The 17776-nt window shown below is 40.9% G+C and overlaps 1 protein-coding gene across 3 annotated transcripts in view; it reads left to right on the top strand.

Annotated features, from left to right (window-relative positions):
* The window catches only part of LOC119482013 (NACHT and WD repeat domain-containing protein 2), a 58317-nt gene that overhangs the window by 27527 nt on the left and 13014 nt on the right, over positions 1 to 17776 (top strand). For 2 of the 3 annotated variants that reach the window (XM_037759370.1, XM_037759371.1), the window contains 3 exons: positions 1066 to 1182; positions 14156 to 14359; positions 15743 to 15893. In XM_037759370.1, coding sequence (XP_037615298.1) covers positions 1066 to 1182; positions 14156 to 14359; positions 15743 to 15893 — 472 coding nt within the window. Of the gene's footprint in view, positions 1 to 1065; positions 1183 to 3960; positions 4090 to 7145; positions 7150 to 14155; positions 14360 to 15742; positions 15894 to 17776 lie in introns of those variants that run through there. The other variant, XM_037759372.1, reaches the window with a different exon arrangement.

Consider the following 17776-nt stretch of genomic DNA (forward strand, 5'->3'; position numbering starts at 1 on the left):
TTTCTAAAAGGAAAATCTATCATTTACTTGCTCTTTTGCGAGTTGAGGAAGAAGGTTGGGTATAGACTGTGTATAAGAAGTGGATGTAGTCACCGTGACGTCGCCCACTGGTTTGTGGACTGCTGTTTTTGAAGCCTCGAGTTCGACATTTTGGCCGTAGTGACACGAGAGGGTGGAGTGAAGTACAGACCGAACGCTGGATAAGACATTTTTTAGGCGACCAAAATGTTACAATTAACTTTCATGAATTGAAAAACACACTGTGAAAGGGTTAAAGTTGTAAGACGAAAACACGGACAACTCCCTGACTGGACAACGCTGTGGTAGCGTCCTGTCAATCACAAGGTAGCCACGCCCTAAAGCAGTGGACTAGTTCCCATGGGTCCCCAGAAAAATGGGAATGGTTTATTTTCACTATTTAATTCACTAATAAAAGTGAGCCCAATGTCAGTAAAAGTCATAAAAGTGACTATTCTGATCAGGTTTCACTTCTTCAGCTGTAGCTGACAACTATAATTCTGGTCTTAATCATATCTAACAACCAAAATCTTTTCAGATGGAGGTCCCTGAAGCGAAATCTTATCAAATGGGGGTCCGTGACCTATGTGTATCAATTTAGGGATCTTTCACACAAAGAAGGTTGAGAACCACTGCCCTAAAGCATCCGCTGCTTTATGGTCTATTTGACTCTAAATGGGATCATCATTTACTAAATGAACATCATGCTGTATTGAAGAAGACTTGAAACTAGAGATTGAGACCATAAACTGATGTTTACAATGTTTACTGAGGTAATAAAACAAGTGAGAAGTACAGTCATTACATCTTTTTTCTAACCAGAGGAGTCGCCCCCTGCTGGCTGTTAGAAAGAATGCAAGTTTAAGGCACTTCTGCATTGGCTTCACTTTTCTATTTCTTGTCTATAGTAGAAAAAGAAAGCAAGAAAACCTTATCTATTCAGAGGTGTAGGAGAAAGATTCCGCCACACTGAATACATTTAATTCGTCTTTTTTGCTCTCATTAGAACGTACAATGACTCTTGGCTAAATGTTGGTGTGTTTCCAGGTGGTGGACCTGTACTGGGGCGCCGACCCAGAGGAGTGGGACAGTCCGGAGCTGCAGCGACTCAGGATGAAGCTCCTGGAGGAATGTCTAAAGACCTCAGCGGGGCCGTGTTTTGTCGTAAGTGTCACACACACCACACACACAGGTTACAGTTTAGAAAGTGTCATGGATTTGATATGGTCTGTGTGGACGTTATCTAAGTTCACGCTTCTGTGTGTCCAGAAAATCTGTTAAATCAGTTGTCTGCTTCAGTATTTCCCACCATCCCCTCTCTATCTCATTACATGGCTCTAAAGCTGGATTGTTCCCAGGCTGTTTGCTTTTGAGGATCTAATAGCTGCGTGAAACTGTACCTTATAAGAGTGAAATCTGATTTTCTCACAGACTTGTCGCTGCATGGTCGCATTTGAAAAATAACACTGCAACTTTTGAAGTCTGTGTCTATTCTGTTGACAGTAGATAAAGAAGTATATGATGTAGAATCTTGCACGTGCAGTGCTTTGATAATAGTTGATTAGGTTTGTTAGGGTGCTGAAAATGGCAATAACTTCATCACTTCAGTAAATAATAGATTTTCATTCATGCTACCTGATTGGTTGGTGATATTTCACCTGATTCCACCGTTATCTGGCCATTAAATAGGCATTATTGGACGCTATTAGCACTATAGATGTGGGGCCTACTAGGTGGATATTTTCACTGTAAAAAAACAGCAACAAATGTGAAACAACTTCACAAACGACATCATCTTAAGTGCAAGCGTGAAGAAAGTATCTCATCTTGGGCCATCATATTGGAAACACTGAAAATCCACGCTAAAGCTAAAATTACACTTGTATGAATGAGTAATGTGAAGACCTTTGCAAGGAGAGAGAGAGAGAGAGAGACAGAGAGTGGCGTGGCGCGTAATTATGGCTGACATCTCCATGATCTCTTTTAGATAATTTTAGGTCACATAAAAAAAAAAAAGAAAAAAAGAAGAGTCAGGCGCGAGGAAGGAAAGAGGAGTGAAGAGAGGAAGACGACGGGAGGAGAAATTGATGGTGAATTATTCAAATGGAACAGATCCGTTTCCAGAGGTTGAAAATTGAGGTGAAAAGATCACAGGGAGACGTAATGCATTATGGGTAGGACGGGAGCCCTGGTCTGCGGGGAGCGTAATCTCTTTCCCCCAGACGGAGTTTGCTGTTTTCTTCTCCTTCCAAGCTCATTCACAAGTTGTTGTTCTCTTTCTATAAACACACTTTTCACTGCAAAACATGCGCGGCTTAATGATTCATTCTGGCTTATTATCCAGTGGAGTGGTGCTCCTTATATCAGGCCAGTATTCAACTGCTTCAGAAACTAGAGGAAGTAAGTACAGTATCTCACAAAAAGAGTGGATTTGTTTGGCTGCTGCACAGTTTTTAGTTTTGAAAAAAAAAATTTGGAATACACATGAAACAAGGGGTGTGTATGGTTATATATGATATTTGGCTCCCAACTCATCACTCCTCACAAGCACAGATCAACCTCAGTACAGCAGAGGACTGATGAGAATAAACTCATCCCTCAATTTTACCACATTAACCACAATTATAGTTGCGTCAAAAACTAACTACTGCTGCTATGGCTAAGGCTGACCCCAATATGACAACTATTAGGACTTTTAAGAAATTTAAACATGCACTATCTGCCTTTAAACATGCACTATCTACCTTTTAACATGCACTATCTGGCGCACTTTACACTCACTTTACACTATACATCCTATATACCACTTTATTGCTGACTGCACATATGTACATATTACATTTATTTATTTATTTATTGCACATTCTACATTTATTTATTGACGGACTGTACACACTATGTTCACCCATTCACTCTTTATCTTGTCTTTATAATTGTTGTATACCTTTTACCTCTCCTGTGTTTCACTCTGTTTGCTGATGTTGCTGCTTTGACACCTGAATTTCCCTCTGGGGATTAATAAAGATTCATCTTATCTTATCTTATCTTATTTAGTAGACAAAAAAAGTATGTTTTTTATTTTGTTGTTTGTTATTTTATTTTTTATTATGTCCTGAAACCTTAGTATGAAACGAATAGTACCCAAACTGCATACTATTTAAGGCGAAACATTACAGTATGCAAACGCTGGACACTACGACGGCATACATATCCCACAATGCAATGCGGTAGTGACAACAACATTCATAACAGACGTTGACGGACGGCTCTGTAACGTCAACAACGCTTCACTTTAGGTGCAAGTATAATATTTCACTTTGTAATATATTATTATCTGTAATATAGTCTTTAAATTAGTTCAAACTTTTGATTTTCACAATATCGTCGTTTTGGTCACGTGAGGTTGGCACGGGTTGCCATGGTTACACGTCTCCAAGCAGCAAAGATGCTCTCAGGAAGTGACGACGTAAATTAATGGCGTCTGAAAAAGATACATACTGCTGTTTATTATTCACGCAAAAGTATGTTTTAGGGCGCTGCAAAAGTGCATTTTTGCGATATTAGAATTTATGCCATCTCCTTGACAACTAAGAAAACTTCACCTGCTGATGGAGAGCATGAGAAAGCTCCAGAAAAGGCAAGTAAATGAACCTATATTAATCAACAGCAAGGAAACATCATAACACACGTTGCCAAATAACAGCCATTCACCAAAAGAAAATCATTCTCAATAAATAAAATTCAACACGATATAGATTGAAGCAGGAATTAGTAGCTAGCAAAGCTATCACATCACCCACACTGCAAGAAAAGCAATACAGCAGCCAACTACTGATATCACCGGGCACACAAAGACACACACCTGAACAGAGCCAAAACACCAGGTCACAATATGTTAAGCACACGCAGCAGGAGATGTAGGAGCTTACCTTGGTGATGTACGGCAGCCAGTTGCAGCTCCAAGCAGTGACATCACAGATTGAAATGGTGCCCGGAGTAGATGTAACAAGCAGCCGACCAGGAGAGTCAGGGAACGCCGGTAGCAGCGTGGTACCAGTGCTGCTAAGCCACGTAATCAAAGTGTTAACAGGCAAGCGTTTTTAATGCTATATTAGCAGCAAATGTATGCAGCAGAGTGATCAGTGTGGTAGCAGTTTGGAAAAAGGTGGGCATGGCACTGACAGCTTGAATAGACCGCCCTCTACCTAAAGGGTGCGTTTGATATGTGTCACAGCAGCTAGAGTATATGTCAGGTGAGTGTAGCAGAAAACATCTTCTCTCTGGTCCCTACACCCTCCCACTGCGTGATGGAGTGAACTCGGTTTATAGTCACACTCACAGCTGAATGAAACACTCTTCTTTAAGGTGGAGGGTATAAATACAGCAGCAAGCTTTTGGACAAACTTTATTCTCTCTGGCAAGGAAACTGTAAATAAATATCAGAATTAGAAATACTTTATTGTACCGTGGGGGGGAAATTTAGTTATGTTTTGCTCCCGTTCTAGAATAGAAATATATATATATATATATATATATATATATATATATATAAAAATATGTATAACAAAAGTGAAAATAATAATGCTGAAAAATAGAATCTATCAATAAGTGTGTAGTAATATAAATAAATGTGAATATTTGTTTAAATATACTGTATAAATGAATGCGGTGTTAATGCCAGAGTAAACCAGATTATTACACAGCTGAATTATTGCACTAAATTATTGTAGGCTACTGTTAGGTCAGTATTGCGCAGTTGAATATATAATAAACTAGAAGTGCACTCGGAGAGCGCAGACCTCCGCCAAGGCAGGTTTCATGTACGAGAGAGCTGGGTGACGCGTCATGAACGCGTCATCAGTTTCACTGCGCATGTCTTAAAGCCTGTGGTGTTATTGCACAGGCTCAGCGGAGTTATTAAAAAAAGAATCATGATCCGGATCGCCACCAATTGTTCATTGTGCCACAATTGCTGGACGGTTATTGTATTCCACTTCCACTCCCCGCTAATTGGTATGGGATAGCACTCAATATGGCGGACCCTCCATGCAAACATGCAAACATAGTGGAAGTGGGTAGGGAGAGGGTGTAAGGGACAGATTGGAATTGAGCCTCTATCTAATCTACTGTATGTCCACACTTTCCCAGTCTGCCTTGATATTGCAACAATCATTCAGGAGTATTTCTTACAGATATTGCCTGAGTACTTTGGCATTGACCCCCTGCACTAAGAAAAGTTGCTTGCTGATAATGTTGGCAGCCTAGAAGATTTTTCTTGAGCACTTTTTTTTCCTAATGTGTTGAAGTGAAATTTGATGTCATGGCCTCTAAAGCCCATAGAGACGTTGTGTAATGCGATATTTTGGCTGTACAACGTGAGCTCAATCAGACTAAACTGGAGCTGAAATTACTAGATGTGAGTTTGAAAAGAAGCGACGCACTTTGTGCTTTTGTGGTATTCGCTGCTGTGTTGCACGCGGCAGGCGCTGATTTCATTCATCCCCGTCGGCCTTCGCCACCCTCTGCCCCTGCTGCAATTTCATCGTCTTAACCCCGTCTGACCTCCGAGCGATATCACACAACGCGCCGAGGGAAAAGCGGACGCGCGTAAACTCAGGTGCACAGCTCTTTGTTTTTTCCTCAAACACAGACACCCACACAGGCACATACAAACAGAGCATCTTGACCCGAGGCATTTTCTCCGTCATGAGATTGAGAGGTGTACTCTGACGCTTTACACCCCCCACACACACACTGAAGACACACACACACACACACACATGTATTCTATAGTGCATGTCCTCCCCATCTGGCTGCTTAAATCTTTAATGGCGTATTCTGCTCGCTAGTGAATGAAGGGTTTTTATGCAGATGAGCCCACAATAGCTCCAGTCCCATTCAGACTTGTGAGAGCCAGCTGCTGCGGTCCCCGCGGCCCGGCTCACCGTCACTGCCCCGTTTCCAGGACCGGGGAGCTCCGAGGCGGCAGCCGCAGGGTTCTTTGATCAGGGACTTGGATCCCCGTTTATGACAGTTCTGGGTTGTCTGGGACATCTCCGGAGTCCCGTTGTTTATTTTTACAGGGTGGTAGACCTAGATATATATATACGCGAGGACGGGGAACACGTCAGCAGAATTTAGGAGGGTGTTTCTGCAATAATACAGTAGGTTTTCAAACCGTGCGTGTGAGTTTGTGTGTTCTGTGCTTTCTCATTTTGCTCGCTTTCTACTCCGATGCAGCTGCTCACAGTTTCTACACACATACCATTATCATCAGGTGCCCACCTCAAATGCCCAAGTGTCATTCCCCAGCTAACACACACACACTCGGGCTGCTCGGGAATCCTAATCACGATTAAGGGAAGTCGAAATTGAAATTGAAATTCAATTAGTTGCACAGCCCTAACACGCATTCTAATATTGTACGCACAGCCGCATGGCAGCAAGAGGAGACTTCACAGAGAAGCTGATCTAGGGGGCTGCAGCCCACAACGGCTGTCACAGAGCCCACAGCGCACGGATCAGAGTGCTGGAAAAAAAGGGATGAACAGAAGAAAAGATAAGAAAGAGGAAAAAGCTGCATTGATTATTGATGTAAAGGAGGTGGGATGTGTGTTTTTTCTATTGCAGAAAAAGAAACAGATAAAAAGAGGAGAGGAGAAAAAGGGGAGGACGGGAGCTTGAAATCGGAATAACAGGTTCCCTAGAAACGCTACACAGGAAACAGAGATTGACACGCGTAGTGTAGGTGTGTTTCTGGCTGCCACAGAGGATCTGTGCAACGACTAGAAACCTCTTGATACTCCGTTTGGCACGCACATCTCAACTCATTCACCTCTACGAACCAGTCAGCGCTGTATTAGAACTTCTACGTAAAGGCAGACTCCTCATCTCAACCTAGGAATTAGGGATTTAAATCTCACCATTTCAGATTTAAAAGTGAAATTACAGCTGTAGAAACAACAAAAATTATTTTCATTTAGTGGGCAAGATGTAGAGTTGGCTTAGTTCACAAGACAGAGAGTCAGCTGTTACGTAAGCGGATTTTTATTGGACATGTCAGTCTTCCTTTATGAGCAGGAATCAATTGCAGCGAGTGTTTTTCAAAGGGCACGGCTGAACACAAGACAGGTGGCAGTGCAGCGTTGTTAAACACACACACAGAGCGAGAGAAACACACACACACCACACCACACCTGGGTGAGAGGGGGGCTTTTCTCTAACCTGTCGATGCAATAAAGCCGGTTTCCATGGCGATCGCAGGGGTTGGCATGGTGATGGTGTCATTGACCCGGAGATTAAGCATGACAATGAGCCATGACTGTTTTTTTTTTCCTTCTTCTTTCCTTTCCGCTCTCCAACCGTCTCAGATTCCCTCATGTAAAATACACTAAAACTTGATAAATGCCTCAAGGATGCGTATCGGCAAACAGCACGCAGCCACTCATCCAGTTCCTCTGCTTTTTTTTCTGTTTGCGTGGCCGTGTAGAAGGTTTACTGCATGTAAGAGGATAGCTGAGGATACGGGAGCTTTTATTTTCTCTCTGCTTCTCCTCCATTCAGCCAACATGATGTAACTGCTAACGTGATAGCCAAGACATCTTCAGTGGAAGTTGATATACACAGCTGATGTTTAAAGGAGACATATCATGCTCGTTTATAGGTTCATACTTGTATTTGGGGTTTTTACTAGAACATGTTTACATGCTTTAATTTTCAAAAATAGACATTATTTTTCTCATACTGTCTGTCTGAATATACCTGTATTCACCCTCTGTCTGAAACGCTCCGTTTTAGCGCCTGTCTCTTTAAGAAGCCGCCGCCCTGTCGTCAAAGCCCAGTCTGCTCTGATTGACTTGCGAGAAAAAATATGGTGCTCATTTAAAGGACGTTATTCTTCGTCAATAAATCCCATGAAAAGGACCAACATTGTGTCAGCACATCTCTTCGTACCTAATACTTGTCTGACTTCCCAACAGCCCTTTCAGCCCCAATCCCATTTGTTCCCGCCGAAGATGTAAATCTTTAAGAGCACAGAGTTTCATTTATATAAAAGGGTCCATTAATTTCCTGAAACAGCTGGGCACTGTAGTTTTTAGAAAACATTACTCAAACAGGAGTAGATAGGGACTAGTTTCAGCAGTGGATTAATACACATTTGCTCGTCTTGTGAGACGGTGTATGTTGGATTGACTAGTGTAATGGTTTGGCTCTTTGATTTCTAATAGTTTTCGGACAACAACATAGGTCTAATATGGTACAAAGGACAATGACTGTGACAACTATATTATAGTACTCTTTTCATGTAATTTGCTGACAATAAGAAACAATAAGGAAAGATACATTGGCAGAGCACATATGACATTGTTTCATTTTGGTACAAAACTTTTAACTGCATTGATTTCTGGTATACTTACTAGGGATGTTAAGATACCAGAAATATAGTAGCTGATAACAATACCAGTGAAAGTCCACGATTTTTGATACCAATTCGATAGCAATCATAAAAAACAAAAGTAAAACAATAAATCCCATATATTTCAACATACACTTCTTTATTACCATTTGCATACGGGTTGTTGTTAGGTCATAATTCCCTCTATTATCTATTTTATATTGCTGTGAAAACATCTCCTTCAAACAACTGTATTTATTCTCGACAAAAACTACATTATACAAGATTACATTTGAACACATCATGAAAACCTTCTTCTAATACTCATTTTTACTGAATAGAGCCTGACCGTATCATAATGTAAATCAATACCAGGACGAGAGCTAGTTAATATTAGCAGCACAGTCCTGCACGGCGCTAACAACTAATGTTGACTAGCTCTCGTCCTGCCGATTTCAACACAGATTTGTTGTTTGCAATGTAGCGTTATCAGGGAAACAATAGGTTGCGTCCCCTGGATGCAGTGATAGTGAGCTTCTACTGCGTCCCTAACACATTTTCTATCGTCTCTGGGACGACATTACTCTCGAGCCGTAACGGCACCCGCGATACTGTAGAAAAACTTCACATTTTCAGAATTTTGGCATCAACTTGGTACTGAAGTATCGGTTCTTGTGACATCCCTAATACTGCAAAAACATTATACTTGGACAATTAGAGCATACTGTATAATATCAGTATGAAATTGGCTCACTGCTCTGTGAGTGACACGTCACTGAAATTTTATTATTTCTTTGATCAGATCATCTGTTTCTTTTTTAGAGCCGTTTCTCCCTCCGCGGTGCCAAAGCTTACGCAGCAAATATCCGAACAGTCGACTGTGTGTTTCGTTGATTGATTGACCGCGTGAGTGTTTGATTTGTTGATTCATACTGTAGCTGTGTACAATATCTTAGCCGCCTCTCCCAACTGGCTCATCAGATAAAGTGCACTTAGCCGGAGTATAAAAACCCCTTCCAGGGATGAAAAACCAAAAGAGGATGGAGGGAGGGGAGTGCGGCTAAAACTGGAATTGCATTTGGCCGCTATCTGTTTTGCTATTGTCACTTTAGCCTCCTGTGTTTTTTGCACCTGCGGCTGCTAAAGTGTAATAAGAACTACTGCAACCCCTCGGTCCCCCTGCAAAAACGAGACACGTATGGACACACACACAGAGAGAGGAGTGAAGGTTCTAGCTTGTCAGCTGCCACGCTGTAATCCACTTTAGATGGCCTCATTCCAGGCCTGCTCCCTGGCTAAGACAGGGATGTTAAAAACCACCCAGCAAATATTTGGACATCTTCTACCGTTTGGCTTCGGTAAATTGGGCTGGATGACAGAAGTGACAGTGGATTACACGGAAGGGTGGAGTGATGTGAATGTGTGTTCGCATTTGAACACCTTATTTTGTCATTTTGATAGGAAACACCAGTTGGTTTTATCCTAATCTCCATCTCCACACACACACACACACACTCAGCCACTCCATTCATTCTGCTATATCACCGCGAGGCAACCTGACAGAGACTTTGTCAGCAAACTTGGAGAGTGTTTTCTCTCTCATCCTCTCACTCTCTCACACTATATGTCTCTCTCTCAGCATTACTGTGGTTCAGCTTCCATCCTCTACTGACACATCACTGCAGCACCGTGAGTCATAGAAGGCCAATCTAAAGAGGGCTGATGAGGTGACCTGCGGGGCAGCCCGGTGGTTCGAGAATCTGTTCAGTCAGGGGTCCTTAGAAAATCTAAGATGCGTCTAACCAGTCAAGTGTTTCCTGTATTATCTTATAATATTGGTAGATTTAACTCACCATCAACTCATGGCGCTATGCAGCACATTAAATATAAGCCTCAAAAGCAAATAATTTATTGCTAAATCTCGAAACAGCAACCGTAAGTAGGCTAGTAGCATGTTTGGCTAACTAGCGTGGGTGGAACTGCATTATCGAGGTCCCAGCCGAACCAATCGCGAGCCAAGCACGGCCGCAGCTTGTTAGCGAGAGAGAATCGCAGCTGTCAATAATGACGTTTTACCCTCTTTTGATAGCATCAAATAACTATGACAAATTAAAACTAAACTTATCAGAAATATGAACACTTGAACATACATCAGCGTGATAATAAGTGCCTAAAATCACAGAACCCATCTTTGGGAAAAATGTATTTGACGTGTACTTTGACTTTTGAGATTGACCCGGGATTTATGAGCTGTACTGCAGCCAGCCACCAGGGGGCAATCGAGATGTTTTGGCTTCACTTTTGGGGAGCTGTCATGTCGTCCATCTTTATATAGGCTACAGTCTATGGTTTCACACTGAATTAATTTGTGGGGTTACAGGTTACATAAAGTAAAGCTCATTGTGGTAGTCAGTCCTGATGCTACAGTATCAGACTGTAGGCTAACGTTAGTGTGCTCTTTATTTGATTCGGGGAAGTTTACACTAACACCAGCCAATGTTGCGTTATTTTTGCCAAACACATCGCTATCCCTCGTCCTAACCCAGTCCTCCTCTCCTGTAGCATTTAAAGTGAAGTATACTGTTAATACTGTATACTGTTTAATACTGTCTTAAGTATAAGAGCTGAAAATGATCTTTCAGTGTTTTGGAGAGCAAACGGATGCAGTTAATTATGTCTTTTTTTCACCTGAAACAATTTGGTCTTGAATGTAGCTTATGACCTTTCCTGTCAATCCCAACTGAAGATAGTGAGCAGCCTGTGCCCTAATTATCTATTAAGCTCTTTGTTTTGGCAGGAAGAGAGCACAGAGAGCTACACACTAGAGGGAATCCCTTTCCTTTCTTCCTCCATTTGGTATTTTTCCGTCTTACAGATATGCTTGGCTCATGTTCTGTACTTAAATTAGCACTATCTTCTTATGAGGCTTCTTGCTTTAGTGGATGTACTTGAATATTTCTGTCACAGGGAGGTTTATTTATTACCATGTAGCACCATTTTCCTTTTTACCCTCTTGTTTTATTGCAAATTCTTTAATATTCAGGGGATTGTTTTATCTTTTTTACCATTATTTGTCACCATTGGTGCAGGATACATACACTTAGTGTATTGCTTCACTGGATAAGTGGGTCAGCTAAATGTTTATATAATGGGAATGATGGGTTTGGATCCAATATCCAACTTTGACACTTTTCCAAAAATGACACCTCCTCCGCCAAAACAACTGATACTGTACATGGAAACTATCTTCCAAATCCAAAAAAGAAGCTGCAAAATGAACCTTTGCTATTAAATGTTTTGTGCAACACGGCCACAAAACTGTACAAATGTAAATGAATGCACCACGGGGCATTTGTGGGTTTTTTTTGTTGAGAGGAGGCCGTCCTACGGACCCTGCCACATGCCATCATCTGATTCCGCTTGTTCGCTGCATCTGTTCCCACTGCGACTGCCAAGGGAACGAGGAGTCCAACATGGAATGGCTTTGAAGCGTCATTGCCGTGAGCGCACCGACGTAGTTTTCCTGCTCATCGGAGCTCACAGTCATTTGGCTTGTCCCTCACTCGCTCTGCGTCTTCGCCCCGAGGCCTCGGCTGCTTGAGAATTACGACACATGGAGTAAAGATCAGCTGGTCATGGAGCGGAGGGGTTTCCACTGATTCTTTTCTTTTTTTTTGGCTCTCATTGTCCTCGAATGCACATCAGGGATCGTGCCAGGAAACGGCCCTGATCATTTCCGACGGTATTGAATCGGCTGTCACTCAGCGGCGTGCGCGTAGTTGCCGAAGGGGAGAATGGAGACTCATTGGAGCTTACAGTAGATATGCCATGTGGAGTGGGAGATAATAGTGGGATGAAAAGGCCACTATTTAATTTGATGATGCCTAATTATGCAGCCACTGTGTTGAGTGTTCTAGTTTCTGACTAAAAAGATCAAGGAGAGCGATTGGCTTCGGTGTACAAGACTGATGATGATGTCAGTGGTCGTGATAATAAATCAAATTTCACAGTCTTAGATGCTCACAAATCTACATTCCTCCCTTTAATGAATGCATTCATTTCCTTTCATTTAAAACATTCCCATCTGTTCTATATATAAAGCAAATCTGCTCATTTCCCTTAATACCACTGATTACAGAGCATTAGGAAATTTGGCCAAGGCGCTGTGTTTTACATAACAGTGTGTCATTCAAACAAATCTGCTTTTTCTTACTGAAAACAATGAATTATGAGCCGGGATTGGTATTGAACCTCAGATCTTTAGAGGTACCGACTAAAATGCCCCCATAGTACACCAGTTAAGTGCTAGAGCTAGCATTGAATGTTTGGTTGGATTTGTAATCTAGTTTACATATTAATTGATCACATATTTCCACATTTATATCGTAACTTAGTTTTAAAGTTATCATTTTGGTGTCCGTGCTGTTGCTCAGGATCATATCGACACTAGTATTGAGCAATACGGAGCACTAATTATTAGGGGTTTTGTTCAGTGTTCCTGAGTAATAGCCACTCTAAAGAGTAGCAGGGCACAAAGTGAGTCCTACTTCATTCTCTTTTGTTACAGAACTAAAACAGTAACAACTTAAATATTTTTCTTATTCTTCAGATGTGGTTATTTCGATAAATAAATACTGTATATGAAATAACCACAGAATGTAAAGTATCGTCCAAATTACGTACTGAATATATTGCAGTAACGCAGTTCGGCCACTGGTTTTTCGACATTGCAATAGAAACAATAGAGAAAAATATATACGACAGATATTTCTATATCGTTTTGACAATATATATCTTCATATCGCCAAGCCATAATGTAGTTATGTAGTTAAATAGCACTGCGAATTGGCTAAAATGTGTTTTTCTTCCATTTTTTTAGATTGAATGGATGAGGAATTGTGGGGGGATAGAAGGGGAGCGGAAATGGTGAAACAAAAACATATGATCCATTGTCGCTTCGCCGCATCATTGGAGCGCTGAAAAAGGTTGAGGCCAGCTCAATTTGATTTGTAGCGCATCACGGCCGTCACGCAACGACAAGTGTCCCGCGCAGTGGTTAGCCTCTGGGTCTGAAAAGTGAAGCCAGTGGGGCAGTGCCTTTAACTCAGTTTGTAGATTCATGTCACCGGCTTCCATTGAAAATGACTCGTAGCCGTCTGCTTTGTCGCTCGTAGTGTCAACACACAGTAGCATTACTCATCTTCCCTTAGCTTTCATTGCTATTTTCTGTCTTTTACATATCTTTATGTTGTGATATTTAAGTGATAGCGTGTGACGTATGGCGGGCAGATGGCATTTTCATCAAACAACACACAGTCTTTTTCTCGCACACGATTGTTGTTTTCAACACTTACTGAAAACATAAATGTTTCTACGTGGGAAGAGGGGTGCAACATTTTCTTCTTTAAACTGCAGACTGTACATATGGGGCTGTGGTGTACAGCAATTTCAACCCAAGATAGAGCTGTAAGTATGCACCATAGCGGGGGATCGTGGCGGCAGCTTACATCCCTCATGGCCCGGTGGATGTCCCAACTGCACCACAGTTGCGCCTGTGGCTCTGGAATTGCCTTAAATAAGTCGCACTGTGTGCATCATTGACTCTAGTACTCACCCTGCGCCACTGATCCAAAAAATAGAGCCCGAAAACAGTCTGAAGGATCATGATTATATGCATTTCCTGTCTCTCTTTTTCTCACCTCCCCTGCCCTCTATCTATCTTTCCTTCCTTCCTCCCTTCAGGGTCTGGTGGGAGAAAAGTACGGCAGCATCCGAGTGCCAGGGGAGGTGGAATCAGCGGAGTTCGAGATGATCTTGGATGCAGCTGTGGAGGCGGGGCTGGACACACACATCTTGGAAGAGTGGTACTGCAGGGATGAAAACTCTGTGCCACCCGCATACTACCTCAAACCCAAAGCCCAAATGCTTAAGAACTACCAGAACTCTGTGAGTACAGCCAAAGTGCTATGACTACAGGGGCAGGAAAGGGATTTTTTTTTTATGTGTTATTTTACCCACATGGAGGTTTTAACAGTGCTGATAATGGAGTTTTGTCCTTGAGATCCGCGGTTCATGAATTAAATTATCCTTGAGGAACATATTTTATATGCACATACAGAGAAGAAAAGTAGCTTTGTTTTGAGCTTGTGAGCAAAGTAGGTTTGGTCTCAGGCAGCTCCTGAGCCCCTTTGAAGTCCTGTGCTTTACTGTTTGCCAAAAAAAAGTTTTTTTAAAAAGTTAGTTTACATGCAAATGACCCCATAAAAGTCATTTAACAACAATTCTGTCAGCATAGTTAATTTCATAAAAAACAGTTTTAGCTTCTGAGTTTCACCTTGTTATCTTTATAGAGGTTATAAAATATCTGGATGGGTTTAGTTAAAAAACTGCACGAGAATGTTGGTTTGAGTTTCACTTAAGTCATAAAAATTAGAGGTGGGAATCACCAGAGGCCCCACGATATGATATTATCACAATACGATATTATCACGATATTTAATGCACAATCTTATTGCGATTTTAAACATTTTGCAATATGCTGAGTATTGCGATAAGATATATTGCGATTTATTAACTTTTTTCAACTGCAAATTATGCAGTTTGTCAACATCTGTTTTATCTAATAAGTGGCCTGCATAATAATACAGTTTTCACTCTGTTCATCTCAAGAGTTTTCATTCGCATATCTTGATGTCAGAGGTCAGGAGACCCCTTTAAATATGGCAATGCCAGTTTTTCCTCGCCCAAAATTTAGTGTAGTTTTGGAGCATTATTTAGCGTTCTCCCCAACAAGTTAACATGATGTGGTTGGTACCAATGGATTCCTCAGGTTTTTCTAGTTTCATATGATGTGATGTGTTCACTCTAGATTTAAGACTGAGTTCACTACAACATCTGAAAGACGGAATAGCGGCTCGATTGTTAAGAGGTTAATAGTCTAAAATCAATACTTGACGTCAGTGTATCAATAAAATATTGCCACGCAAAATATCACGATACTACGCTGTATCGATTTTTCCCCCACCTCTAATAAAAACTGTACCTTGTTGGTCAGTGTAGCACTTTAACAAACTTTAGGATGCTAAAAACATTAAGATAAGAAAGAATCTCTAGATACTAGACAGCAGAATCACTCAAGAGTTTCTCAAGCAATCCAGCTCACATAAAGCACTCTTTCTAAATGAATGTTTCTCACATGAAACACAGAACAATATTCCCTTTGTTACAGTATGTTTCTGCACAGTACTTAAGAAAACATGAATGACTACATTCCCTCAGTGCATGTCTAATGTCAGACTGTCGTCTCCCTGCTCCCGGTCTTTTGCCTAGATGGAGTCAAGCAGCGCAGCCAAGACCAAGAATGACAAGGCCTGGAGGAATGTGTCGGAGGAGATCAAGAGGATCTTCCGAACGGCGGTGCTGCAGCTTCAGGAGAAGGGGACCATGAAGATCGCTCAGGCCAAGAAATTCCTTTGCTCTGGTTAGTTTCAGGTCGACTTCCTTCTTTTCATGTCACATCTTTTGATCACTTCTTTTCAAGTTTGGAACATGCCTTACTGTCTGATGGGAAGGTCACTTCTATCTCTCCGGGCTTTTATTTAGTTTATAAAATGATTTATTTATTTTTACATTAAAAAAAAAAAATTTGACCTTTAAGATGATGACACAAATGTCAATCTCTAAATGCAAATATGATTCTATGAAAAACGACAACATGTTCATGTTCACATGTACTGCAATGTATCTATTATTTCCGAGCAATACAATTAGTTGATTAATCAATTAGTCGAACAACAGAAAATAATTGTAAACTTTGAAACATTTTTCAGTTAATTGTTTAAATAATCTTTTAATCAGAAATGCCAAATTTCTTTGGTTTTAGCTTCTCAAATGTAAATATTTGCTGGATTTTAGTCTTCTATTATAGTTAACTAAATATGTTTGTGTTATATGGGTCATTGTTCAATTTAACAAGCAATTTAAATGTCCCCTTGGTCAAGTGAGAAGTAGGGTCATTTTCTCATAGACTTCTATACAATCTGACTTCTTTTTGCAACCAGAGGAGTCGCCCCCTGCTGCCTATTAGAAATAATGCAAGTTTAAGGCACTTTTCACTCACTTTTTGGACCCGGAGACTGCCCACTGATTGCTACAGTGCATAAAATAAGCGATGCTGATATACAGTCAGCTTATTTCTCCTAGAAAACCAAACAAACTACACAAATAATATGTCTGATAATTGTAATATTGTGTACCATTGTATCTGGGCCAAAAAATAATATTTACATGCCAGGCATGAGGCACGAGGCACAACCATTTAACCTGAAATAAAAAAAAGCCTCTTCTAACATAATGTACAAGAAAAAATTACCCTTCAGGGGGGAAAAAAATCACATGGCAAAGGCCATATATTTAATGAGTGAGGCTGATGTGTAGGCCGTCATCTTGTCACTAAAGTGGTAACAGGAGATGAGATGTAATCAGGATCTGTCAGACTCAGCTCGGCCGATGACATTGATTGATCGATCACATTGTATGTTCACCTCTCTGTAATGAATCCAAACAGTGTTTTGCAATGAAAGGTAAAAACAGAAAAGATTTTTTTTTCTGAAAAGTGACTTTTCATGACCACTTTTCAACCATTTATTCATGTTTTGTTTGTTATTTTCCAATATTTTCAGTGATAATCAGTCTAATTATTGAGGAACTCTACTGTATGTCGTGTTAAAGAGGCAATATTATGCTCATTTTCAGGTGCATATGTATTTTGGGTTCCTACTAGAACATGTTTACATCCTTTAATATTCAAAAATCGCTTTATTTTTCTCATATGGGCTGTGCTGCTGCACCTCTTTTCACCCTCTGTCTGAAACGTTCAGTCTCCGAAAAGCCCAGTCTGCTCCGATTGGTCAGCTGGCCCACTCTGTTGTGATTGTTCAACAGAACCAAACTCTTCAAACTCCACTCCAGCTCCGCTCTAACTAGCTTTGTTTGAGGGTGTGCCAAACTAGCCGCTAGTCAGATATTATGCAAATGTGTTACTCGGTGACATCACCACGTTACGGAAGAAAAGGCGGGACTTCAATCAAGGCGTTTGAGTCAGTTCAGGAGCAGTGTTTCTGTGGGGGAGAGTTACTCCTTTTGGCGCGGATTATGGGCTATATAACTTTGCAGACATTTTGCATGCACAAAAAAACTATATAATACACTAAAGGAAAGGGAAAAAGCACAAAAGCATAATAGGTCCTCTTTAATCACAAAGCCACAATTTAAAATTCAACATGGTTCTTGAAAATATACTCATTATTTTCCATCAAAAGGGCCAATCTGAGCGCTCCTATTAAGATCAAACATCAAAACAGA

Source organism: Sebastes umbrosus, chromosome 22 (genome assembly GCF_015220745.1).
Source record: "Sebastes umbrosus isolate fSebUmb1 chromosome 22, fSebUmb1.pri, whole genome shotgun sequence".
NCBI lineage: Eukaryota > Metazoa > Chordata > Actinopteri > Perciformes > Sebastidae > Sebastes > Sebastes umbrosus.